Genomic DNA, 27,147 nt, shown 5'->3' on the forward strand with positions numbered 1-27,147 from the left:
GTTGTGACAAGATATGATATAATTATATTATATTTAATAATTTTTTATAATAATTTATAATTTTGTATTATTATAACCAAAAAATTTTATATATTACTAGTTTAAATTTAACTATAAATTATATAAAATTATTTTAATAACCATATGATAGTGAATATAATGATACAAAGGATGCAGAGCACAATAACAATCTGAAGACAATAGTATCTGATCAGTTTTCATCTAAGTTATGAACTCTGGATTTACAAATTTAGATTCATCGTTTGTAGAAGATCCAGCTCTAGTGCTGCTCTCGGATTGGATATACTGCTCAGGACAATCATGATCACCATTGATAAAATCTTCTAAGCCATTTCCTTTTATTGAAGCTAAGATTTGTGTCCGCCTCAAAATAAAATTGTTCTGATCAAGCTTAACAGGAGTAACAAAACTATAGGATGTATTATTTTGAGTTAGGTTTGTCATAAGGAGCTCTGATACCATGAATGAATTTTAAAGAAGATGTTTGGCAAGCTAGAAACAACGAGAAAGTTGAAAGAAAATATTGAAAAGGAACTTTGTAGAATCGAATGGAAACTTGTAGAATGATCTTATTAGCAAATAGAATGTATACATTTTACATATTTATAATGAGTTGAGAATGCTGCACACTAAGTTGTTAAACACACGTGCTGTGCTTTGCATATTCTAACTAACTGATTTTGCCACGTCAGCTAGCTCAGTGAGCTTATTAGCTGCTGTTGTATTCAAAGTTTTGTTGTGCTATGCATTCTTTGTATCCTTATATTCGCTATCACAATATAACTAAATATGTAAAATTGAAATAATACTATAAATTAAAGTTAAACAAACAAATCAAAAAATTTGTAATAATATATAATTAAAAATAATTACAATAAATAAATTATCATTTTAAATTAAGCATATTATCCGATGAATAGTTTGGTATAAAATTTTAACTATGAAAGAGTAATCCCGATGGGCCTGTAAGTCTCACTGTTACTATTATTCAAAATTATACCGTAGGCCCTTGGTTATCTATCCCAACTTACTTTTTTAACACCAAACATAAAATTAGTATTATTTGTACCAAACTAATTCTATCCCATAATCCCATTTAATTTAACTGCAACCAAACGGTGCTGGAAGGGTATAGGGTGTTCATTAGCTGTTTTTTAGAAGCACAGGACATAAATTGGCTTTATTGTCCCAGGATTTTGAGAGAATTTAAGACACCAACCCAATCAGACAAAAGTTTCCAATTGAATCATGCATTATTTGTAACATCTTTTTAAATTACAAATTAATTGACACATATCTTACAATTTGTTGCTTAGTTTCATTTTATGAGTTCTCTCCTCAATCAAAATATTGGCAAATTTTGCGTACATTTTATTTTCTTCATACTCTTTTTTTGTTTCGTTCCATTGTTTACGCAATCGAAAGCAAGGCGTGGAATAAAAGGGGAAAAAAGGTGAAATATTATAATCAATAAGATTCTTACCGTTCCAATGAGAGACATGGTTTTAATATACAGATATCGCCAAAGACATGTCACGTATAATCAAATTTCTATATAGTCATAATGGGGGAATGTATTACTTTTATTATTACTAGAAGGTTATAACTTAAAAAAAGTGTAGAGGTAAAGTATATACAATATTAATAATTAATTAATGGAGTGTGATCAATCTGATCTATAGACATTGATAAAGAAATAGGCATAATTTTAAAAAAATAGTAGATATATTTATCGAATATTGAAACATGTTAAGTTATCTTTAAAGTCTGAGTGTTTGCATTTTCTTTAAAGAATAAATGATTATCCTAAACAATTTTAGAAAAATATTTCATTCCACCTTAATCTTTTGATATAACATATATAGTATATATTTTGCAATATACAAATAATTATTATTAAATAGAGGCAAGTTTGTTAAAGCTCGGTCTTGAAAAATTATAACTTATTATAATATATCTTTTATTTTTATTTATAACTTACTTACTCCAAATTTTAAATGGCAATATAAAAATTATTTTTATATAAAGTATCGCCATAAAAAGATTTCATTGTGTAGCCAAGCAAACTATCCTTAGCCTTTAATGTAATTAGAATTTTTTTTTTATAAATTGAAAATTAATTCTGAGAGGAAGTTGGCTAATTTCTCCAGGACTACGATCGTATAACGGTAATTGTCCAATGCTAGATCTTATAATAAATGCACCATTCTTCCAAAATCCAACGGGCGATATATCCGAAATGGGGCGGAAATGGATTGGTAGGTACACTTTGAGAGAACTTGGCATTATTTGGGTTGCAAGGCTGGTTCCGTATAGCTATCCGATAATCCTTTACGAATGAACTAAATAGACCCTCAGACGTCAGAAGGACCCATTAGCATTCCAAGCATTGGCATTCCGCATTAGTGGAAGAATAATCCACTTGTGGAAGCTTGTGAACTGATCAACCTGATCAAGTTAATAGCAGTGACATGAATGGGGGACTAATTATGTCCCATTAAGAAAACGGTATGTTTCCTATAAAAAGAAATGTGGCTCTTTTTTTCTTTCGTAAAGAGAGAGTTTAATTAAAAAGAAAAGCAAAAAAGGCATGCAAAGCAACAAAGTAATACATTAATGAAGTTTTATCTTGCAATATTTCAAGGTATAAATCCTTTTATTATTGATAATAAATAAAAGTATAATCTCATTTATTATTAATTTTCAATCGGGTAATTTTTAAAAATCTCCCCTGAGGTTTGAGGCTGTTGCAAGTAGATGGTGAAAATCATTTTATTTGTAAAAAACCCCCTACTGTTAGTTAAAATTTTCATTGACTAACTGTTGACTTTAAAAAGACAATATTACCCCCAATAATAGTTTACGTCAGTTAAAATTTCCTTAAAATCTTAAAAAAATAAAATTACAAACTTAAAAAAAATTATATTTTTATATCAAATAATTAAGATTTGTAATTTTATTACAAACTTTAAAAAATTACATTTTTATATCAAATAATTAAGATTTGTAATTTTATTTTTTTAAGATTTTAAGGAAATATCAATAACTTGATCATGGTGAAAATAATTGTTTTAATTACTTATGAAATTATAAATATTTAGAATTATAAATATTGGGGGTAATATTGTCTTTTCAAAGTCAACAGTTAATCAATGAAAATTTTAACTAACGGTAGAGGACCTTTTACAAATAAAATGATTTTCACCATCTACTTGCAACAGCCTCAAACCTCAGGAGAGGTTTTTAAAAATTACCCATTTCAATCATCATCCTCATAAGTTATTATTCAAAGTCTGTGAAAGAGTATGATCCGTAAACCTATTTAATGTGAGAAACAAAAATAAACTTTCAATTCAGATAAGAAAGACAAGCGTCTTAAAAAAAGACACGATAATTCTATAAACTTCAATTTTAAAATTTACATTCTAATGGGGGCTGGGCGTAACTGAAGATCTGAAATCTTAAATAATGGGCACAGTTGGGCTGGGCTTACAAATCTTAATTGTTGGACCGTCCGTGGGTGTTAGTCGACCACTTGGGCTGTGTACAAAGGTTACGAGACATGCAAAATATCACAACAAGAGTCTGTAGGTTCATTACCGATTGCCAGCAAGGATCTTTATCGTGCATATAAAACTGCCAGAAGTTTGTGTATAAACGGTAATTCTCTAGGCAAAACATTACATCAAGCAGCGAACTGTTGGCTTGCACAAGTCTTCACTAGTATCAGTTCCTCTAGAATTCTATCTTCATTTGTTAAATGACTTAAATTTAAATTATTTATCCATTTAGATGTTTTGATTTTTTTGTTTTTACCGCAACCACAACTGTTTACTATGATTGGCATAAATCTTTAAGTTGTACTTGTAGGTGATCAATTCCCTTACACCATCGTGTTTGCGGGGAAGTAGGTCATCCTTTAAATTGTTTGTGATTAACTAATCATTTTAGCAGATTTGCTATTAAAATTTGAAAAAGTAAATTACTATTGAAGCATCAAAGAAATTTGAAGTATTATTTTTCTAAAATCACATATATAATGCATTGTTCTAAATTTTATTTAATGTTTGATTATTTGTAAAGTGAGTCAATTTTTTAAAAAAAATCTAAACTCTATTTAGATTATAATTTTTTTTCAGATTATTTAATTTTAAAAATATTTTTATTATAAAAATATAATTGATCGTAACATTTGCAAAAAAAAATAAATAAATGTTAAGAGTAATGATATACAACTTACAAAGTTTGTTTATAAATATTAAGAGTAATGACATACTACTTACAAAATTTGTATCTCAAATAATTGTAATATTTTATTAATTACTTGAATGACGCTCTTTAGGAAAACAAAAAAAAAACAAAAATTAGGGGTAAAAAGGGTTTTCATGTTATATCGTCAGTTAGTAATTCCAATGAAATTTACGAATAATTTGGGGACGTAAAAGTAAAATGCCAAAATGAAAATCCATGTGAAATTGAAACGCAACGGATGACGGGGCAAAGAAGAATTTCACTGTACACCGAGTGATATTGCAGCCAGAGAAACCGCGAATAAAAAGAGAGGGAAACTAAATCTAAAGCGAAGTGCGGGTATCTCTCCTCTCGTGGACTGCAACCCCCATTCGTTTCTTAAACCCTAATTTCACTCTTAGCCCCCGCAAAATCACCTTAATTTCACCGTAATTCCATATATGTGTACATAATTAGCTCAAAGCAATCTTATTATTGACGCGTGAAGTAGAAATTGCAGAGAAGAATTAGATGGCATGAAGCCCTAAGTTTCGAAACTGAAAGTACAGGAAGCGAAGGGCTAAAATTTTTGCTACAACATGAGTCCTATTCAGAATTTCGAGCAGCACTCGCGCAATCTCGTCGAGCCCGACATTAGTACTCCCTCAACCCCTTTTCGCATCACATTATTGCTCCGTTTCGTTTCTGAGAAAATTTAATTAAATTAAGGAAAAACAATAAAAGAAAATTGGAATCGAATTTTCTTACAAGCCAAGCATGAGGATAACTTAATGAATGCAGAGTGAGATAAGCTAGGTTTAAGTTTATTATTGTCCAAATTGATAGTTCTACTTCGGTTTTGTTAATTTCATCTTAGCCTTGGTCTGTATTTTCTGCTGCATTTTCTCAATTACCAAATTGCGCTCATGTGTATTCCTTTTGTTTACCCGATGAATTTATGCATCATTTTATATAACTTATTACATCTATTTGGTTTTGGAACAGCCATTCAGAGTAGGTTACAGATGGCAATGGAAGTGAGGGACAGTCTAGAGATTGCTCACACAGCGGAGTACTTAAATTTCCTTAAATGCTACTTCCGTGCATTCTCAGTGATTCTCTTACAAATCACGAAGCCGCAATTCACAGATAATCCAGAGCACAAGCTAAGAAACATTGTTGTGGAGATCCTTAATCGGCTTCCTCACAGTGAAGTTCTTCGTCCCTTTGTTCAGGATCTCTTGAAGGTAGCAATGCAAGTACTAACCACTGACAATGAAGAGAATGGCTTGATTTGTATTCGGATTATCTTTGATCTCCTTAGGAATTTTCGGCCTACGTTAGAAAATGAAGTACAGCCATTCTTGGACTTTGTATGCAAAATTTACCAAAACTTTAGATTGACAGTTGGTCATTTCTTCGAGAATGGAGCAGCAGGTGCAGAAGAAGCTAAGCCTATGGATACGTCTTCTTCAGATCAAGTGATTACTGGTACTGGGTACACTGGGACAGGGCAGCTTAATCCAAGTACCCGTTCATTCAAGATAATAACAGAGAGTCCACTTGTGGTCATGTTTTTGTTCCAGTTGTACAGCCGGCTTGTACAAACCAATATCCCTCACTTGCTGCCTTTAATGGTTGCTGCTATATCTGTTCCAGGTCCTGAAAAGGTTCCTCCCAACTTAAAGACTCACTTTATTGAGCTTAAAGGTGCACAGGTCAAGGTGAGTGATTATTGTTTGTGATGTTATTTATTATGGACATAAAAGCATGCTTTTATAGAAAGCAGCTTTCCTTTGAGGGACTCCCAGTACTGACTTAGAGATTGTAAATGTAAACCATGCTAAAACATACTTGATATTCAATCTTATTTCTCTGTGTCTGCTCTCATGTGTGCCAAGATCTGCAACTGAATTCAATATGGTCAATTTGAAAAAAAAAACAAAAGCAAGAAATTTTGAGAATCCTTCTTCTCTTCACAAAAGTGGGTTAATAGGTAGGTACATAAAGAAATAAAACATATGCTTGAGTAGTTGATGGGTGAATCATCTGGGAAAGGTTTGCTTAATCTTATAATAAGTTGTTGTCTAAGATTTGATTGTATCTTTTATGCATAAAATGAGAATGTAGAATCCAGTCAAGTAGACCAAAATACATATGCGCACGTGTTTCCTGAAATTTATAAGTCTGTTTTTCTCCCTTTTTAAATGTTCTGCATGAATAGTTACTGTTTTTTCCTTCATCATTGCAGACCGTTTCCTTTTTAACTTATCTGTTGAAGAGTTTTGCTGATTATATCAGGCCACATGAAGAAAGCATATGTAAAAGCATTGTGAATTTGCTTGTTACATGTTCAGACTCTGTATCCATTCGGAAGGTAAATTCCTCTTGTGTTTTAAGTCTCTCTCTCTCTCTCTTGTCTTGGATGTTTCTCTCCTGGTGTTAACTTGATGGTCTGTGCATATTGGATGCAGGAATTGTTGGTAGCATTGAAACATGTTCTGGGGACAGATTTTAAGCGGGGTTTATTTCCGCTAATTGACACACTATTGGAGGAGAGGTAAACTCTAATTGGTAATACATATAAATGCTGTATTATTAAACACAAGAATTGACCACAATGCAATATTTTGTGCTTTAAGCATTAGTGATTACAAGTAATAACTAAGATGCTAAACAATGAAAGTGAAAAGGTTACCACAGAATTGCACTATGGTCAGTGACTCCAGACAGCACTAAAAATCATTGTCAAAATATTTTGTTAAAATTTTTCATTTTAATTAAAAAGAATTGATATCAGCCAAAGATTTATCTTGAGTGTGCTGTTAATTTCATCTTTTCAACAATTACTCCCTGTTATGTTAATTTCAGGGTTCTCGTTGGAACTGGGCGGGCATGCTTTGAGACTTTAAGGCCATTAGCCTATAGTCTACTAGCTGAGATTGTTCATCATGTTCGCGGAGACCTCTCCTTATCCCAGGTGCTGCTTTTTGTGAAATGTCTGAAACCCAGTTTTGCCACTTCTATTTTCGTTTCCTTGATGATGTGCTTCCCTGGAGTCAAAGATTTAAGCATTTGTTTAGGATATAGATAGAATGGAGTATGTAGTGTGGTTATGGGGGAAGAGAGAGGGAGTCATTGGTTAATACAACATACACCTATATTCACATCTTATGTCCAATCTTATGGCAACATACCAAGAAAAAGAAAAAGAAAAAATTGCCTAAGGAAAACACCCACCCCTCACACCACCAACATTAAGAATGACAATATGCTAAAAATGTGAGAAATACATCAAATGAAAATAAAATACCACCACCACCAGTATGCAAACTTAAAAATTGATCTAGTCTGTCATCAGATTAACAATCTCATTCAGATTGTCAAGAACAATTACAAATAGTATCATTAAACATACTCTATGATTTCTTAAACATGCTTTATGATTTCTTAAAAACAAACTCGCGCACACACGAAAAAAAAAATCCAATTATATGCCATGTTAATGGATTTTGAGAAATGTGATAGTCTTTTTGTTTTTAAGGTACATATAACCTCTAGGGCTAACAGAAGCATACATTTGCTACTTAATTTGAACTGTAATTCTTTAATGAGACTATGAGAGAATGAAAATAAGGTTGTGATTCTATAGTAGATGCAGTCTTAATTTGTCCTGCATTTTGGATTGTATCATGTGAAAACATCTTAAGAAGATAGACTCCAAATCATCAGTTCCCTTTTTCGTTTTGGATTGTATCATGTGAAAACATCTTAAGAAGATAGACTCCAAATCATCAGTTCCCTTTTTTGCACCCTTCGAATTTGTGGCTGTCAAAACTAAAGAGATGTTTGGTGGGGACTGCATACTTGATGGTTTCAATTTGTATCTATGTATAAGTGTGACATTTCCTGATGAACATCTTATGTATTCTTGCCTTTCTGTCCTGCCAATTGTTTGATGGCAAGTGTTTCATTACTCATGTGATCTGTTGCTGCCAAATGTTTTGTCTACAGAGTTATTTTTGCTTCTTATCATCACAATGCTGACAATTTGTATCATTGTGTTGCAGTTATCACGGATTATCTATTTGTTCTCAAGTAACATGCATGATGCTTCATTGTCGCTCAGTATTCATACTACTTGTGCTCGGCTGATGTTGAATCTGGTGTGTATGTTAATTTAATATGTTGTATACCAATATCTTATATACCAAACCGTCTTATATAAGCTTAAAACTTCTTTGTGGTTCGGTTCACATTAGCTTAAATTTATCTACTGGCTTCTTTGAGACAGGTGGAACCAATCTTTGAGAAAGGTGTCGACCAGCAATCCATGGATGAAGCACGGATTCTCTTGGTATGAGTTTTAGTCTGATTGGTCTCACATATTGTTTTTTACTGTAAATCTGTGAACTGTAATTACTTGTTTCATTTTTCTTTTCTTTAGGGTCGTATTTTGGATGCATTTGTTGGCAAGTTTAGTACCTTCAAGCGTACCATTCCACAGGTAATTTGTGATCGCTGTGTGAGGTTCCATTTGGTATCTTGTGGATAGTTGACTAAATTTAGTTCTTAGTAGAGCATGATGCTTAAGTGCAATCTTGAACAACATTCAAAGGAATTTATTTCTGGTGAATCACTCTTGTCATTTTGTTTGTTCTTTGTGCTTTTTCCCTAAAAGGATTTACTTATTGGTTGCTTAACTGAGTTAACTCTGATATTTAGTGTTTTGTGTCTTGTGAAATGCTTTACTTTTGAACCAGCCTAAGGCCCATATATGCTTAAGGCTATTAACTCTTTCCTTTTCCTTTTTGGAGTTAACATGCCATTTCTTTTGGTGATAATGTAAAGTTGATAATATGAGATTTATTGATATGATTAATTTAATGAGATTTTGTAGATATGACTAATTTAATGAGATTTATTGATATGATTAATTTTATCATTTTAGGGATTCCTTTTTACTTGCTGCAGTCATTAAATGAAATCTTAGTACTGCCTTTTTTCCCCCCTTTTGTCTGTGTGTGTGTGTTTAGAATGAGCATGTTTTGTAGAGAATGGTTGTCCATTTTTCTCATAAAAATTATTCTTTTGTGGTCTTAATGAATATGGGAGAAGAAGTCACTTATTCAAACACATTCTATAAAACTTAGCAGAAACCTGTATGCATGATATAGGTATTATTCTATTACCTGCTGTTTCAACTTGTATGGACAATCTTCAATGTGTTTGGTCCTGATGGCCTAAGCAATGATTTGAATCTTTATTTCACTAAGTAAATTCATTAAACTATGGTAGACCTCTTTTGCTTCTTGCATATAATCTTAATTTATTTTCACTCAATGCTAACTAGTAAAAATTTCATTTGCTGGTATTAGTTGTTGGAGGAGTGTGAGGAGGGAAAGGATCGTGGTACTTTACGGTCAAAGCTTGAACTTCCAATTCAGGTTGTTCTGGCAACTTCTTGTTCTCTTTACTGCCCTCTTTATGAACATTCTAACATCTTTTAAGATATGGAACTGCTTAATTGTTTTATCATCTGTTCTTTCCTTCATTTTATTTCCCCTTAATCTTGTTTTTATTGCATTGAAGCTCATTGTCACATTCATGTTGGTTTTTATTGTGACCCTGGTGCTTGTGCAACTTGCAATTTCTTTTCACTTGAGGAAAATGAAATGGAGTCACTCACATGTTATATGTCTGGATTGAATTTTGTGATGCTTAAGGTTTAGTTACGTTGGTGCACTTGTTTTGGCTTTTGCAATCCATTTTTCAAAAAAGAAAAAAAGAAAATAGAAAGAAAGAAAATTGGTGCAAACATTTTATGTGGACTAAATTCCACGAAATGTTTTTGAAAAACATAGAACTGTTTATCACTTTGTGTATGTAGTAAGGAACACTATTTCTATCCAAAAATTGATTTTCAAATAACTAAAAATGTGATGCCACGCATTTTTGTTATACTTTTGCATACTATTATTTTCAAAAGAATATAGAAGAGGCATACCTGGATACTGAAAAGTCCAAATTTAAATATCAAATTTATCTTTAGTGAAGAACTTTGATACCAATTAAAGAATGAGACTAATTGAAATCCTTTTCCTTTCCCCTTTTGAAAGCACCATGTTATCTTTTTTCTGGAGACTTCTTTTTAAGCTCTTCATGCATTATTTGTTTGCAGACGGTTTTAAACTTGCAGGTTCCTGTGGAGCATTCCAAGGAAGTTAGTGACTGTAAAAATCTGATTAAGACTTTGGTGATGGGTAATATGCTTTCTTGAAATCTGAGAATGCTTGATCTACTGATAAAATTCTTTGACAACTATGTTTCTCATGGTTAATTATGCCCATACTAACCAGTCTTTGGCTGGATGCACTTATAGGAATGAAGACTATAATTTGGAGCATCACTCATGCGCATTTGCCCCGATCACAGGTATTTCTATAATCTATTCGTTATGGTTTTGAGGTGTGATTTTCATTTCCTCATGTCACATTCCCACTTGCTTAGGTGTCCCCGTCTACTCATGGAACTCACCAACCAGTGCTTGTTTCATCCTCTAATTTGCCAGCACCTCAAGCATTCAAAGGGTTGAAAGAGGATGAGGTATCATGCAAATTTGATCAGTGTTAGTAAGGTTTCTCTTTGGCATTAGCCTTTACTGACTTTGACCTTGGGTAGGTGTGGAAAGCCTCTGGTGTTCTAAAAAGTGGTGTCCACTGCTTAGCCCTCTTCAAGGAAAAGGATGAGGAGAGAGAAATGCTTCATCTCTTTTCTCAGATTTTGGCTATTATGGAACCTCGGGATCTTATGGACATGTTCTCATTGTGTATGCCCGAGCTTTTTGAGTGCATGGTTTCCAATACCCAGCTTGCTCATATATTTTCGACCCTTTTGCAAGCCCCTAAAGTTTACCGGCCTTTTGCTGATGTTCTGGTTAATTTTTTTGTAAGTAGCAAACTTGATGTTTTGAAGCATCCAGATTCACCTGCAGCAAAACTGGTTTTGCATCTCTTTCGGTTTATATTTGGTGCTGTTGCTAAAGCACCTTCAGATTTTGAACGTATACTGCAACCTCATGTGCCGGCTATTATGGAAGTTTGTATGAAAAATGCTACTGAAGTTGATAAGCCTCTTGGATATATGCAACTTCTTCGTATGATGTTTAGAGCACTTGCTGGATGCAAATTTGAAATGTTATTGCGTGATTTAATTCCAAGCTTGCAACCTTGCCTAAATATGCTATTAACAATGCTCGAGGGTCCAATGGGAGAAGATATGAGGGACCTTTTGCTGGAGCTATGCTTGAGCTTGCCTGCACGCTTAAGTTCATTGTTGCCATACCTTCCCCGTCTGATGAAGCCTCTTGTTCTGTGTCTCAATGGAAGTGATGACCTTGTGAGCTTAGGTTTGAGGACGCTTGAATTTTGGGTGGATAGTTTAAATCCTGATTTTCTGGAACCCAGCATGGCCACTGTGATGTCGGAAGTGATTTTATCCTTATGGTCTCACTTAAGGCCTGCACCCTATCCTTGGGGTGGAAAAGCATTGCAATTACTTGGCAAGTTAGGTGGTCGTAACAGACGATTTGTCAAGGACCCCCTTGCACTGGAATGCAAGGAGAACCCAGAACACGGATTCCGCTTGATTCTTACATTTGAGCCCTCAACCCCATTTTTGGTGCCACTTGATCGATGCATAAATCTTGCTGTTGCAGCCGTTATGCAAAAAAGCAGTGGCATGGATGCTTTCTACCGGAAGCAGGCCTTAAAATTCATTCACGTTTGCTTAGCTTCTCAGCTTAATTTGCCAGGAAATTTTGTTGATGAAGGATGTACGCCTAAAATGTTGTCTTCATTGTTACTTTCTTTGGTGGATATATCATGTTGCTGGTCTGAGACATCAGATGTAAAGGTTGGTTGTATATAGAATTATGTTGGTCAGAGCTGTATCTGCTAGTGACTTAGTGGATTATTTGGGTGTAGCTCATTATGTGCTTGCATTTACAGCTTATATTATCTGGTTGTCTAAAGTTTGGAAGGTTTTTATTGTTCTTATCTTCTTACATTTGCAACTCACACTTTTCTATTTTTTATTTTTGCCTGGTAATTGTTTTGTCTCCTGCAAGTAGTATGAACGGGCTAGAAGCTCATTTAATTTTACAGAATGTCATGTTGGCAACAAATGGCCAATAGGGAATTATGCTTATTCTCATTTATTGTGTTTGCCTAGTTTCTCTTTAAACGAATTTTCTGCTACCTGACTGATAATTAAGGCATTCTTTTTGCAGGCTGATTTAGGTGTGAAGACAAAAACCCAACTTCTGGCAGAGAAGTCGGTTTTCAAGAGTCTGCTAATGACTGCCATAGCTGCAAGTGCAGAACCAGATCTAAGTGAGGCCAACAATGATTTTGTTGTTAACATTTGCCGTCATTTTGCTATATTATTTCACATTGATTATACCTCAACCAGTGGTTCAGTTCCCACTGCCGGACTTGGTGGTGCCTTGCTTTCATCAACTGTAAATGTCAGTTCCAGGTCTAAAAATAACGGTACTTCTAACCTGAAAGAGTTAGACCCTTTAATATTTTTAGATGCATTGGTTGAAGTGCTGAAGGATGAAAATAGGCTCCATGCAAAAGCTGCTCTTAATGCATTAAATGTGTTTGCTGAAACGCTATTGTTTCTTGCTCGCTCTAAACATGCTGACGTACTAATGTCAAGAGGAGGCCCAGGTACCCCCATGATTGTCTCCAGTCCTTCAATGAATCCTGTATATTCACCGCCTCCTAGTGTGCGCATACCAGTTTTTGAGCAACTTCTACCCCGTATTTTGCATTGTTGCCATGGAACTACATGGCAAGCACAAATGGGAGGTGTTATGGGACTTGGTGCATTGGTCGGAAAGGTTACTGTTGACACTTTGTGCCCTTTCCAAGTAAAAATAGTTCGGGGTTTGGTTTACGTCCTTAAAAAGCTACCTATTTATGCTAGCAAAGAGCAAGAAGAGACCAGTCAGGTTCTTACACAGGTTATTCGTGTGGTGAATAATGTGGACGAAGCAAACAGTGAGCCACGAAGGCAGAGCTTTCAAGGGGTAGTTGAGTTTCTTGCTTCAGAGTTATTTAATCCTAACTCATCTAATATCGTGAGAAAGAATGTGCAGTCATGTTTGGCAATTTTGGCTAGTCGTACTGGTAGTGAAGTATCTGAGCTGCTTGAGCCTCTATATCAGCCTCTGCTTCAGCCTCTTATAATGCGTCCGCTTCGGTCAAAAACTGTTGATCAACAGGTTTTTTTTTTTTTTTTGGTACTTATCATCGAGGTAATTTATCAAAACTATTTGCTAAATTTATTGATCTTGCTTTCAGGTTGGAACAGTTACAGCTTTGAATTTTTGTTTAGCCTTGAGGCCTCCTCTTCTGAAGCTGACTCAAGAATTAGTTAACTTTCTCCAAGAAGCATTGCAAATAGCTGAGGCTGATGAAACTGTGTGGGCTATGAAGCTTATGAATCCCAGAGTGGCAACATCATTAAATAAACTCAAAACCGCGTGCATTGAGCTACTCTGTACTACAATGGCATGGGCAGATTTTAAAACTCCTAATCATTCCGATCTACGTGCGAAAATCATTTCCATGTTTTTCAAGTCTTTAACATGTCGGACACCAGAAATTGTTGCTGTTGCAAAGGAGGGCCTACGGCAGGTTCGTTCAAAGATATTAATTTGACATTAATCTATGTAATTTGGATATTAATATTGAACACACTTTGATCATTGAATTACATAATTCATTGTCATTTGTAAATTTTATCTTAAGACTTTTTGTGTATGCATCCATGTGCTTTAATCTTCTTCACCCCGTTCCAGCTCAACAACTAGAATGAAAAAAAAAAGAAGGAAAAAAAAAAAGAAGGAAAAAAAAAAAAGAAATGTCAATGCGTCGGAGAATAAACAGTTGATTTCTATCAATAATCCTGCTAAAGACTGAACCATAGACTACTTAGTACCGATGCCACAGAAAGATATGTTTTTAGTCTCGCATTGAAAATCCTCCTCCTTTTTTGTTTTTGTATTCCCATAGAAAAGAAAAAAATGTAAAAAATATGAAAACCAATCATACTGTTTGTATTTTAAAGATCATATCACCATATCCGACTGGCATACTATAATGTTTGACATTATATGTAGCTCTGGACCATATGTGTAAATAATATTTAGTAAATGCAGTTTTTAGAGGAGGGATGACCACTTTATTCGATGGTTATGCTTTTATCTCCTATATTATTAATATGAATATATAGTTTTACTAAATATTATTTACACATATGCAGTTTTTAGAGGAGGGATGACCACTTTATTCGATGGTTATGCTTTTATCTCCTATATTATTAATATGAATATATAGTTTTATTTTTTACAAGACATATCAATCATTATGGATGGTTTGGCAACTGTAGATTACCATATCATGGATTATCTAATTCAATCAGTTATTATACAATAATCGTAACAAAATTCTATTTGCAATAGGGGATTCATTTGGTGTTCTGATATAATTCATTTTCCTTCAGGTTATCAATCAACAAAGGATGCCCAAAGAACTTCTTCAGAACAGCCTTCGGCCAATACTAGTCAACTTGGCACATACCAAGAATCTCAGCATGCCTCTTCTGCAAGGTCTGGCTCGCCTGCTTGAACTGTTGTCCAATTGGTTTAATGTTACCTTGGGTGGGAAGCTGTTAGAGCACCTTAAGAAATGGTTGGAGCCAGAAAAACTTGCTCAGACTCAGAAATCATGGAAGGCTGGTGAGGAGCCAAAAATTGCTGCAGGTACTTCATCTGACTAGTTACCGCAAGACTTGCTTAACGCTTGTGTTCATGTACATGTATTGATGATCTCTCGTTGATGTTTCTTTTCTTGGCAGCTATTATTGAACTGTTTCACTTGCTTCCCCAAGCTGCATCAAGGTTTCTTGATGAACTTGTTACCTTAACTATTGATTTAGAAGGAGCTCTTCCCCCAGGACAAGTCTTCAGTGAGATTAATAGTCCATATCGCCTTCCGCTTACAAAATTTTTAAATCGATATGCAACACTTGCTGTTGATTATTTTCTTTCTCGACTAAGTGAGCCGAAATACTTTAGGCGGTAAGCTTAAGATGCAGGATTAAAGTTGTTAACATTTACTATATTAATGAGCAATAACAATTATTCTCAATCCCTTCTCTATTTTGTCTGTTGCAACATCCAGGTTTATGTATATAATACGATCAGATGCTGGGCAACCGCTGAGAGAGGAACTGGCAAAGTCTCCACAGAAGATACTTGCTAGTGCCTTTGCTGAATTTCTGCCAAAATCAGAGGCAGCAGTGACTGCTGGCTCTTCAACTCCATCTGCTGCTTTATTGGGAGATGAAGGCTCTTCCATTCCTCCACCTGATAGCTCTGATTTATCATCTGCTGCCCCGGCTGCAGCTTCGGCTGCAGCGTCAGATGCCTATTTTCAGGGCCTTGCACTTGTTAAAACATTGGTCAAGCTGGTACCTGGCTGGTTGCAGACTAATCGTATTGTGTTTGATACCTTGGTTCTTCTTTGGAAGTCACCTGCAAGAATATCTCGTTTGCGTAATGAACAGGAGCTGAACTTAGTGCAGGTATGTTTTATCACTCTAGATTTTATTTATGTTTGAGATTTGTTATCATATGATATGCCAGGGTTTCTCACAAATTAGGGATCTTTGTATTTTCTGTTGTGAAGCTGGTTGTGTATGTTAATGAATATGTGATTTTTGAATCTCGGTTTAATTATGATGTCTTATATGCAGGTGAAAGAAAGCAAATGGCTTGTCAAATGCTTCTTAAATTACTTACGACATGACAAGTCTGAAGTGAATGTTCTCTTTGATATCCTTTCCATCTTCTTGTTTCATAGTCGCATTGATTATACTTTCTTGAAGGAGTTTTACATTATTGAGGTAATTTGTTATCGGGTAATCATAATACAGTCACTAGTTCCCACTTTGAAACCCCCCCCCCCCCAAACCCAAAAAAAAAAAAGCATGGTCGTATGTGAATCGCCTAATAATTTAATCTTCTTTCAGGTTGCAGAAGGTTATCCTCCAAATATGAAGAGACCGCTTCTCTTGCATTTCTTGAATCTTTTCCAATCTAAACAGCTTGCTCATGATCATTTGGTGGTGGTCATGCAAATGCTCATTCTACCGATGCTAGTCCATGCCTTTCGCAATGGACAAAGTTGGGAGGTTGTTGACCCTGGTATTATAAAGACAATAGTTGACAAACTTCTGGATCCTCCAGAAGAGGTGAGCATTTAAACATGCAACTTTTTTTATTTATTTTATTATTGACTTTCTTTTAGCAGTTTTGTGCTTAGAATTTGCATAATGACATCCATCGAATATGATTAGGTCTTGCCTATAATATTCAAGCATTCTGTCCTTTTTTCTCCTAGGTTTCTGCTGAATATGACGAGCCCTTGAGGATAGAACTCTTGCAACTTGCCACATTGCTTCTTAAGTATCTCCAGAATGATCTTGTTCACCATAGGAAAGAACTTATCAAATTTGGTTGGAATCATCTCAAACGGGAAGATAGTGCCAGTAAGCAGTGGGCATTTGTCAACGTTTGCCACTTTTTGGAGGCCTATCAGGCCCCAGAAAAAATTATTCTTCAGGTAAGTTTTCTAGTGATGCATGGACTATATTATAAACCTGATATCTGGTTTTTTGCATTTCACTAATTATACTAATTTTAACCTTGTCAGCAAGTTCTTGATCAGATCTATCATCCAGCATCTTCTGTGCGTTTTTATCCTGACACTGTTATGGGCTGGTTTAAGCTTTCATATAAATGAGTTGTGATGTAGGATACCTCAGAAGCCAAATACTACAAATGGGTTTACAAGAATTTATTAACCTTAGTGAACTAATAAATATTTTGGAATTGTTGAGTTTTCAAGATTCTAATTCTGCATTACTCTCAAATGAACAAATGTGTATGTAATTGCATTCATTATAAAATTCATGTATTGCATTCACTATAAAATTCATGTATTGCATTCACTATAAAATTCATGTATTGCATTCATTATAAAATTCATGTATTGCATTCATTATAAAATTCATGTGAAGTTATCTTTTCTCTTGTTGTATTCTAGCATGATTAAGTATACTGATTTGTGTTTAAAAAATATAGGTTTTTGTTGCGCTTCTTAGAACTTGCCAGCCAGAGAATAAAATGTTGGTTAGGCAGGCGCTTGATATACTTATGCCGGCATTACCAAAAAGGCTACCTCTGGGGGATTCTCGTATGCCAATTTGGATACGATACACCAAAAAGATTTTGGTTGAGGAGGGTCACTCGATTCCTAATTTGATTCACATTTTCCAGCTCATTGTGCGCCATTCAGATCTCTTCTACAGTTGCAGAGCCCAATTTGTACCTCAAATGGTTAATTCTCTTAGTCGCCTCGGATTGCCATATAACACTGCAACAGAAAACAGGCGTCTAGCCATTGAGCTTGCTGGGTTAGTGGTCAGTTGGGAAAGACAAAGGCAAAATGAAATGAAAATAGTGAGTGATAGTAATACCCCTAGCCAGATGACTGATGGAATTAATCCTGGCTCTGCTGGCACTGACCCTAAGCGTACAGTTGATGGATCAACACTTCCTGAAGATCCAAGTAAGCGAGTCAGATTAGAATCTGGTCTTCAATCCCTCTGTGTCATGTCACCTGGTGGTCCCTCATCAATCCCTAACATAGAAACCCCTGGATCTGCTGGGCAACCTGATGAAGAATTCAAGCCAAATGCTGCCATGGAAGAAATGATTATCAATTTTCTAATAAGAGTGAGACTTTCTCTTAAATTTTCCTTTCCTTTGTAGCAAGATTAGTAAGATACAGGTTACAGGTTGCAATTCAATAATGTCTGTTTTCCAGTTAATATCTGCATATGGATTAGAGCTAAGCACAGTACTCAGCACTATTTGTAAAGCCTTTCCTCCATCTGAGCATGGTTTCCCTTTATAATATGTGTTTATTCATTTTGGATTACCTGTTAAAACATTTAAAACTCTTCTTGCAATTGTATCCATATGTTTGTGTATTTGTATGCATTTATGCATGGGGAAGGGTCTATGGTACCATATTTTTACACATTTGTTACACAATTTTCAGTCCATAAGATCAACGCGCTTTCATAGGTTGTGATTAAATCTGACATGTACAGTTAACACGTCATCTTTAATGCACATGAGATGCTTTCTCAAGCATTCCAAATTACACCAATAAAAAGTGTAAAAAGTGAGGATCTTGATCCCTGTATGTGTACAAACACATTGTACCAGTAGCTGTTGCTGGTTAAAAATTGGTTTCCTCAGAAAAAGCTCCCTATCTCAACAAGCCCACCACTCAACCCCTGATAAGCAACCCACCCGATGGTGGAAAGGCATATTATAGAGAGAAATTGTTTTTATAAATATGTTGGAAAGTTGATCACGCTTCCTGTTTGTTATTATTTAAAATATGTGCTTAATGTGTTTGAGATGCATAGTGTCTTATGTTGCAATTTTGTTGAAGGTATAGGAAAATTGGTCTCTTTGCTCATCTTACTTGCATAACCACCTTTTTTTTTGGTTTGGTCTCCTGCGTGTCAAGGCGCATAATTTATCTTGTATTTATGTGTCTATGACATTTTAATGCTGATATAGTTGCATTTTGTATTATTATTAGTCTGAGGTTTTTTGAGTCACAGGGTGACGAAAATTATCATCTCCTCCTGCCTGTAAACAGGTTGCCTTGGTCATAGAGCCCAAGGACAAGGAAGCAAGTATCATGTACAAACAGGCTTTAGAGCTACTCTCACAAGCTTTGGAGGTGTGGCCAAATGCCAATGTCAAGTTCAATTATTTAGAAAGGTTACTGAGCAGTATTCAGCCATCTCAGTCAAAGGACCCTTCCACAGCTCTTGCACAAGGCTTGGATGTAATGAACAAGATTCTTGAAAAGCAGCCGCATTTGTTTGTTAGAAATAACATTAATCAGATTTCTCAGGTATGCCTACATGCAATAGGCTAACAATTGCAAGCTGTTTGTCTTATGATTTTTCACAAGTTTGCTTGTAATTAAATTTTTCCTGTTTCTCATCCTTGCAATATTTTGTCAGATTCTTGAACCTTGTTTCAAGTACAAAATGTTAGATGCTGGGAAGTCTTTGTGTGCCTTGTTGAAGATGGTCTTTCTTGCTTTCCCTCTGGATGTAGCAAGTACACCATCTGATATAAAGCTTCTGTATCAGAAGGTGGATGAGCTTATACAGAAGCAAGTAAATACAATTGTTGCTCCTCCAACGTTAGGTGAAGAGAACACTTCTAATTCAATTAGCTTTGTGTTGCTTGTCATTAAAACGCTGACAGAGGTGCAGCAGAACTTTGTTGATCCTTCCATCTTGGTTCGTATACTCCAACGCCTGGCACGTGATATGGGATCTCCAGCTGGCTCTCATGTGAAACAAGTAAAGAATGCCACTCTGTTCCATGTTCACTGCTTACTCTTTTAGCAAATTTTAGTTTCCTTGGTGTACCCATCTCTATCTGGTAACTCTGAGAAGCCTTCACATTTTCCTGATGGTGCATTTGTGATAATGTTGATGGCATGTGGTTGTATTTCACTTTAAATGTTTGGTCCACTTAGATAGGTTCTTTCATTTGCAAGTTTCATATTATTGATTGGCATGATCCTCAAAAGATCTTTTTTGTTTAACTTTTCTCGAATGACATTGAGCACAATCTTCTTCTTGTCCAGGGTCAACGAGCAGATCCAGATTCTTCTGTGACTTCTTCCCATCAAGCTGTTGATGCTGGAGCAGTCGTCTCTAATCTAAAATCTGTCTTAAGGCTTATTAGTGAAAGGGTCATGCTGGTGCCTGACTGCAAACGATCTATCACTCAAATATTGAATGCTTTACTCTCAGAGAAAGGAACTGATCCTAGTGTGCTTCTTTGCATACTTGATGTGGTAAAGGGGTGGATTGAAGATGACTTCGGCAAATCAGGCACGGCTGGCTCATCTAATGCTTTGCTTTCTCCTAAGGAGATATTGTCCTTTCTTCAGAAACTTTCTCAAGTTGATAAGCAAAACTTCACCCCAAGTGCTCTGGAAGAGTGGGACCGGAAATATCTTCAACTTCTTTATGGATTATGTGCTGATTCAAATAAGTATGTGCTTGCTTTGAATTCATTTGCATTGTATTTTGATCAAGATACCAATAATTCAATTTGATTGACATCCAGATATTCCCTGTCCTTACGTCAAGAGGTGTTTCAGAAGGTGGAAAGACAATTCATGCTTGGTTTACGTGCAAAGGATCCTGAAATCAGGATGAAATTCTTCTCACTATATGATGAGTCTCTTGGGAAGACATTGTTCACAAGGCTGCAGTACATTATTCAAATTCAGGACTGGGAAGCATTAAGTGATGTCTTCTGGCTCAAACAAGGACTGGATCTCATTTTATCGATCTTGGTTGAGGATAAGCCGATAACACTTGCTCCAAACTCTGCCAAGGTTCTGCCACTTGTGGTTTCAGGTCCACTTCCAGATGGTTCAGGAACACAGTCTCATGTTGCAGATGTTCCACAGGGTCCTGATGATATTCCTCTAACATTTGATAGCCTTGTTCTGAAGCATGCACAGTTTCTTAACGAAATGAGCAAACTTCAGGTTAACCATTTCCACCTTTTGGGATCTCATTTTTGTTGTGAAATACTTAGATCTGAATCTTAATTTCGGCCTTTACAAATCAACTACATATATGGATTATAATTAGGATGGTATCGTATTGACAAATTCGTAGTTTGGAAACCAGATTAGTTGGGATGGCAACAACTGGTTCTTTGTTTGCCATATATTTCTTTTTTCATTTATCATTTTTTTAATAATATAAATGAATAAGTAATTATCTTTATTTTATTGTTTGCTTTATACATTTCTTTGGGACAGAGCAGTTCCTGATGATAAATGTTTCGTATGCATACGTTTTGGAAATTTTTCCTGTTCATTTGAAATGCATATCTGAGATTTCATTTAACATGACCTCTACTTTTTCTCCTAGGTGGGTGATCTTATTATCCCTTTGAGAGAGCTGGCTCACACTGATGCAAATGTTGCATACCATCTGTGGGTATTGGTATTTCCCATTGTCTGGGTGACGTTACTTAAAGAAGAGCAGGTGGCACTAGCTAAACCGATGATTACTCTCCTATCTAAAGATTATCATAAGAAGCAGCAAGCCAACAGACCAAATGTTGTGCAAGCTCTTCTAGAAGGGCTTCAGTTGAGCCATCCTCAACCGCGGATGCCAAGTGAACTCATTAAATACATAGGAAAAACTTACAATGCATGGCATACCGCGTTGGCTTTGCTTGAAAGTCATGTAATGCTGTTCACAAATGACACAAAGTGCTCAGAGTGTCTAGCAGAACTTTACCGTCTGCTCAATGAAGAAGATATGAGGTTTGGCTTGTGGAAAAAAAGATCAATAACTGCAGAAACCAGGGCTGGACTTTCACTTGTTCAGCATGGTTACTGGAAGCGTGCTCAACGCCTTTTTTACCAAGCCATGATTAAGGCAATTCAAGGGACATATAACAACACAGTACCAAAGGCTGAGATGTGTCTTTGGGAAGAGCAATGGATTTACTGTGCCAGTCAACTTAGTCAGTGGGATGCTTTGGTGGACTTTGGAAAGACTGTTGAGAATTATGAAATACTGATTGACAGCCTTTGGAAATTGCCTGATTGGACATATATGAAAGATCATGTTATCCCGAAAGCCCAAGTTGAAGAAACTCCAAAACTTCGCCTAATTCAAGCCTTTTTTGCCCTGCATGACAGAAATACAAATGGCGTAGGGGATGCCGAAAACATTGTGGGGAAAGGTGTTGATCTTGCTCTGGAACAGTGGTGGCAGTTGCCTGAAATGTCCGTTCATGCAAGGATTCCTCTTTTGCAGCAATTTCAACAGCTAGTTGAAGTTCAAGAATCTGCTAGAATACTTGTAGACATTGCCAATGGGAACAAGCTTTCCAGCAGTTCTGCTGCTGGTGTGCATGGAAATCTTTATGCCGATCTCAAGGATATCCTAGAGACGTGGAGGCTGAGAACTCCAAATGAATGGGATAATATGTCCGTTTGGTATGATTTGCTTCAGTGGAGGAATGAAATGTATAACTCTATCATAGATGCATTCAAGGATTTTGGGACCACAAATCCTCAACTTCATCATCTTGGTTATCGTGATAAAGCATGGAATGTCAATAAGCTTGCTCGAATTGCTCGCAAACAAGGCCTTTACGATGTTTGTGTGACAATTCTAGAAAAGATGTATGGCCATTCAACCATGGAGGTGCAGGTATTAGATACTATAAAAAACCCCTATGTCATGTAGGAAAGTATACTTTTTTCCTTCATCAGATGCTCAACATCTCCTATATATGTTGGAAATCATCCTAATAAACGTTTCGCATTATACTGAAGAACATATTCAGTTGTGTCAATCATCACAGCAATTTGGTTGTTCATATCCCCAGGTTTAACAGTTCTGCTTAAACCTCATAATATAGTTTCTAGATTCGAAGTTTAATATATAAATTTAATCATTTTGCTCATCCTGGACAAGCCACCCGAAGTGTGAATGCACTTCTGAGCACATTTTTCATTTTTTTTTTCTATGAAGCACTTGAAGTATTTCATTGGTTTTTTATTCCATAATGCAGGAGGCCTTTGTTAAGATAAGGGAACAGGCAAAAGCTTTTCTGGAAATGAAAGGGGAAATTACTAGTGGGCTTAATTTGATCAACAGCACTAATTTGGAATATTTTCCCGTGAAACACAAAGCAGAGATTCTTCGTCTCAAGGGAGAATTCCTCTTAAAGTTAAATGACGCAGATGGAGCTAATGTTTCTTTCTCAAATGCTATCAGCCTTTTCAGGAATCTACCTAAAGGGTGGATAAGCTGGGGACAGTATGCCGACATGGTAATAATTTATATACATCGTTATGTCAGAAGTATCATTTGTGACTCAACTGAGTACATATCTGCTATTTGACTTGTAATTCCAGGTCTACAAAGAGAACAATGAAGAAATTTGGTTAGAATATACTGTTCACTGCTTTCTTCAAGGTATTAAATTAGGCGTTTCTAATTCCAGAAGCCATCTAGCTCGCGTTCTATATCTTCTCAGTTTTGACACTCCCAATGAGCCTGTGGGTAGGGCTTTTGATAAATTTGTGGACCAAATACCACATTGGGTTTGGCTTTCTTGGATTCCACAGCTACTACTTTCCTTGCAGAGAACAGAAGCACCTCATTGCAAACCTGTTCTTCTGAAAATTGCCACTGTGTATCCACAGGTAATGTTTTTAAACTGAACATATGTGCTATGCATTTTCATTTAGCTAAACTTGATATTTTTTCCTTTTAAAACTATCAGGCCTTGTATTACTGGCTCCGCACTTATTTGCTTGAACGCCGGGATGTGGCAAATAAATCTGAACTAGGTAGAATGGCAATGGCACAGCAAAGAACACAGCCAAATGTCCCTACTTCCTCTGCTGGTTCTCTTGGCTTGGTTGATGGAAATGCAAGAGCACAGAGTCAGAGCGGGGGAATTTTACCTTCAAACAACCACATTCATCAAGGCACTCAGTCTGGTGGGGCTGGATCTCAGGAGGGTGGTAATTCTCATGGTCAAGAACCTGATAGGCCAACAGCTGGAGAAAGTAATGTGCACACTGCAAATGACCAACCCATGCAACAAAGCTCGTCTACTGTCGGCGAAGGTGTTCAGAATGTAATGAGGCGTAATGGTGCTTTGAGCCTGGTAGCGTCTGCTGCAAGTGCTTTTGATGCCGCAAAGGATATAATGGAGACCCTTAGAAGCAAGCATGCAAATTTGGCTAGTGAGCTTGAGGTGACCAATTTTGTTTCGATTAATAAATTCGAGACTGGAGAATTATGATTCAAGTTGTCACCGCCATAATTTTTTTCTTGATTGCTCTTTATATTTGTCATCATTTTAATTGATTCAATAAAACTGGGGATACAATGTGTGAACTCTCTGAAATTGTTTGCAGAGTTTGCTTACAGAAATTGGTTCGAGGTTTGTTACCCTGCCAGAGGAGAGACTACTAGCTGTTGTTAATGCTCTGCTGCACCGATGTTACAAATACCCTACTGCCACCACGGCAGAGGTTCCCCAATCCCTCAAGAAGGAGCTTTCTGGTGTTTGCAGGGCTTGCTTCTCTGCTGATGCTGTCAACAAGCATGTGGACTTTGTGAGAGAGTATAAGCAGGATTTTGAGCGTGATCTTGATCCAGAAAGTACAACTACTTTCCCTGCCACCCTCTCTGAACTGACTGAAAGACTGAAACATTGGAAAAATGTTCTTCAAAGCAATGTTGAGGACAGATTTCCAGCTGTGTTGAAACTTGAAGAGGAAAGCAGGGTATTGCGTGATTTCCATGTGGTTGATGTAGAAATTCCTGGACAGTATTTCAGTGATCAGGTAATTGTATCAGTATTTTCACATTTGTTAAACTTACCACTTTCCCCAAAAGCTTAAGGTGATGCATAGGGGGATACAACAAGAATATTCTAGCAACACTCTCCCTAACATACAAGACCCACAGACTAAATACTAGCACAATCATAATGATAATGCAAGTCATTATAATTTAACTAAGGTGGGTGGATTCTAACACAAATCACTTGGTCAAACTAGCTCTGCTACCATGTAAAGAAATCACTTGTTAAAAGTTTAAGCAGTTGATTAAGCTAATAGGTAAATGCATGGCATAGTGTTTACACACTTTAAACAATATTCATTTTATCTCATAATGTTCTCTGCCTTACACATGTTGGCTCAATTGTAGTACTCATATTTATGATGCTAAATATGGATGTGGAAATTGTTATTCCTGTCTTTAAACATATCTAAAGTTATTTTGAAGAAGCCTATTTGTAAGTTGAAGTTGTGCTACAGTTTTGCATTATTACTCCATTTGTAATCGTTCTAGTGAAACTTCTCTATTGGATTCTTCAGGAAGTTGCACCTGACCACACAGTAAAATTAGATAGGGTTGGAGCTGATATACCAATTGTGCGAAGGCATGGAAGCAGTTTCCGGCGTTTGACTTTGATAGGCTCTGATGGCTCTCAACGTCACTTTATTGTTCAGACGTCTTTGACCCCTAATGCTAGAAGTGATGAACGCATATTACAGCTTTTCAGGGTAATGAACCAAATGTTTGATAAGCACAAGGAAGCAAGACGCCGCCACATATGCATCCACACACCAATTATTATTCCTGTTTGGTCCCAGGTGCCGAGTTCTCCCTTCTACAAATTTTGTTCCTTTTTTTAAAAAAATAAATAAATGAATGAAAATGATGGAATTCATAGTTCTCGAATGTGCCTCTGACCGAGTTTTTGTTCCTTTTGTATTTCCTTGTTTTACTTGAAATAATTGAATGGTAATTGCTGACTAGCCTGCACTTTAGTACATGAAAGATTTGAACTAAAGCCAGTGAAATCCTCTTATAGTAACTGATTGATGCATGAACAGGTTCGCATGGTTGAAGATGATCTGATGTACAGCACCTTCCTTGAGGTTTATGAGAACCATTGTGCAAGGAATGACCGAGAAGCTGACCAGCCCATTACCTATTTTAAGGAGCAGTTAAACCAAGCTATCTCAGGCCAAATATCACCTGAGGCCGTAGTAGATCTCCGCCTCCAAGCGTATAATGATATAACAAAAAATCATGTGTCAGAGAGCATTTTTTCACAATTCATGTACAAGACTCTCCTAAATGGCAACCATATGTGGGCTTTCAAAAAGCAATTTGCCATCCAGTTAGCCCTGTCAAGTTTTATGTCTTTCATGCTGCAAATAGGGGGAAGGTCCCCAAACAAGATTTTATTTGCCAAGAACACTGGGAAGATATTCCAGACAGATTTTCATCCGGCATATGATGCAAATGGAATGATAGAGTTTAATGAACCAGTGCCTTTTCGTCTGACAAGGAACATGCAATCGTTCTTCTCCCATTTTGGCGTGGAAGGCCTTATTGTGTCTGCAATGTGTGCTGCTGCTCAGGCTGTGGTTGCACCAAAAGTAAGATTCTCTGCAAACTGTCCTTTTTTATTTTTGTCAAAATACATACTGGTGTTATAGAAGTTTTGATTGGCTTTTTCTCTTTTTGTAATGTTGCAGCAAAGTGAGCATCTATGGTATCATTTAGGCATGTTTTTTCGTGATGAGCTTTTATCATGGTCTTGGAGGAGACCACTTGGTATGCCTCTGGGTCCTGCTGGAGGGAGTGGTTTGAACCCGATTGACTTCAAAGATAAGGTTAGCACCAATGTTGAGAATGTTATTGGCCGGATCAATGGAATTGCCCCACAGTTCTCTGAAGAGGTAACCCCAACCGCAACACCATCACCCCCCAAAAAAAAAAATCTTGTTTTCTTTTTAAGATTAAGTTGTTTGAAATTTTGAATACTGGTCCTAGTTGGTGGGCGTTGATGAGATTTATTTATTTTGATTGCATTCAGGAAGAAAATGCTCAAAAAGAGAGTGTGTTGGTGGAGCCACCACAGTCGGTACAGAGGGGTGTCACTGAATTGGTTGAGGCTGCCCTGTCAGCAAGGAACTTGTGCATGATGGATCCAACATGGCATCCCTGGTTTTAACTTGGCCGCAGTTTCGGCTTGTATAGATAATTTTCTTTTCTCATTCCTGTTCCATTGTATAGACTAATTACAATTCGTAATTTTGACGAATTTCTGTCCTCATAGTTGTGGTATTG

At 36.2% G+C, this 27,147-nt stretch overlaps 1 protein-coding gene across 2 annotated transcripts; it reads left to right on the forward strand.

Moving 5' to 3' along the window:
* Positions 1-4,529: 4,529 nt before the first annotated feature.
* On the forward strand, positions 4,530-27,130 carry LOC18037620 (transformation/transcription domain-associated protein). 2 transcript variants are annotated; one of them, XM_006425434.2, is made up of 35 exons: positions 4,530-4,908; positions 5,257-5,975; positions 6,503-6,628; positions 6,726-6,811; positions 7,123-7,231; positions 8,322-8,417; positions 8,546-8,608; positions 8,699-8,758; positions 9,630-9,698; positions 10,433-10,514; positions 10,634-10,686; positions 10,762-10,857; positions 10,933-12,165; positions 12,542-13,543; positions 13,623-13,958; positions 14,827-15,085; positions 15,181-15,403; positions 15,507-15,909; positions 16,081-16,230; positions 16,357-16,578; positions 16,728-16,949; positions 17,471-18,124; positions 19,068-19,328; positions 19,441-19,788; positions 20,079-20,491; positions 20,567-20,996; positions 21,388-22,686; positions 23,051-23,311; positions 23,397-23,687; positions 23,768-24,247; positions 24,411-24,842; positions 25,380-25,658; positions 25,902-26,453; positions 26,553-26,756; positions 26,894-27,130. In XM_006425434.2, exons 1-35 carry the CDS (start codon positions 4,851-4,853, stop codon positions 27,029-27,031), a joined length of 11,709 nt encoding a protein of 3,902 aa, XP_006425497.1. In that variant the 5' UTR covers positions 4,530-4,850; the 3' UTR covers positions 27,032-27,130. The 2 variants fall into 2 exon arrangements, 1 of the variants encoding a protein (XP_006425497.1); XR_002904550.1 differs by lacking the exons at positions 25,902-26,453; positions 26,553-26,756; positions 26,894-27,130 and having other exon boundaries at positions 24,411-25,020; positions 25,380-25,464.
* The last annotated feature ends 17 nt before the right edge of the window (positions 27,131-27,147 follow it).

The sequence above is a fragment of the Citrus clementina genome, unplaced genomic scaffold, assembly GCF_000493195.1.
Source record: "Citrus clementina cultivar Clemenules unplaced genomic scaffold, Citrus_clementina_v1.0 scaffold_7, whole genome shotgun sequence".
In the NCBI taxonomy this organism is placed as follows: domain Eukaryota; kingdom Viridiplantae; phylum Streptophyta; class Magnoliopsida; order Sapindales; family Rutaceae; genus Citrus; species Citrus x clementina.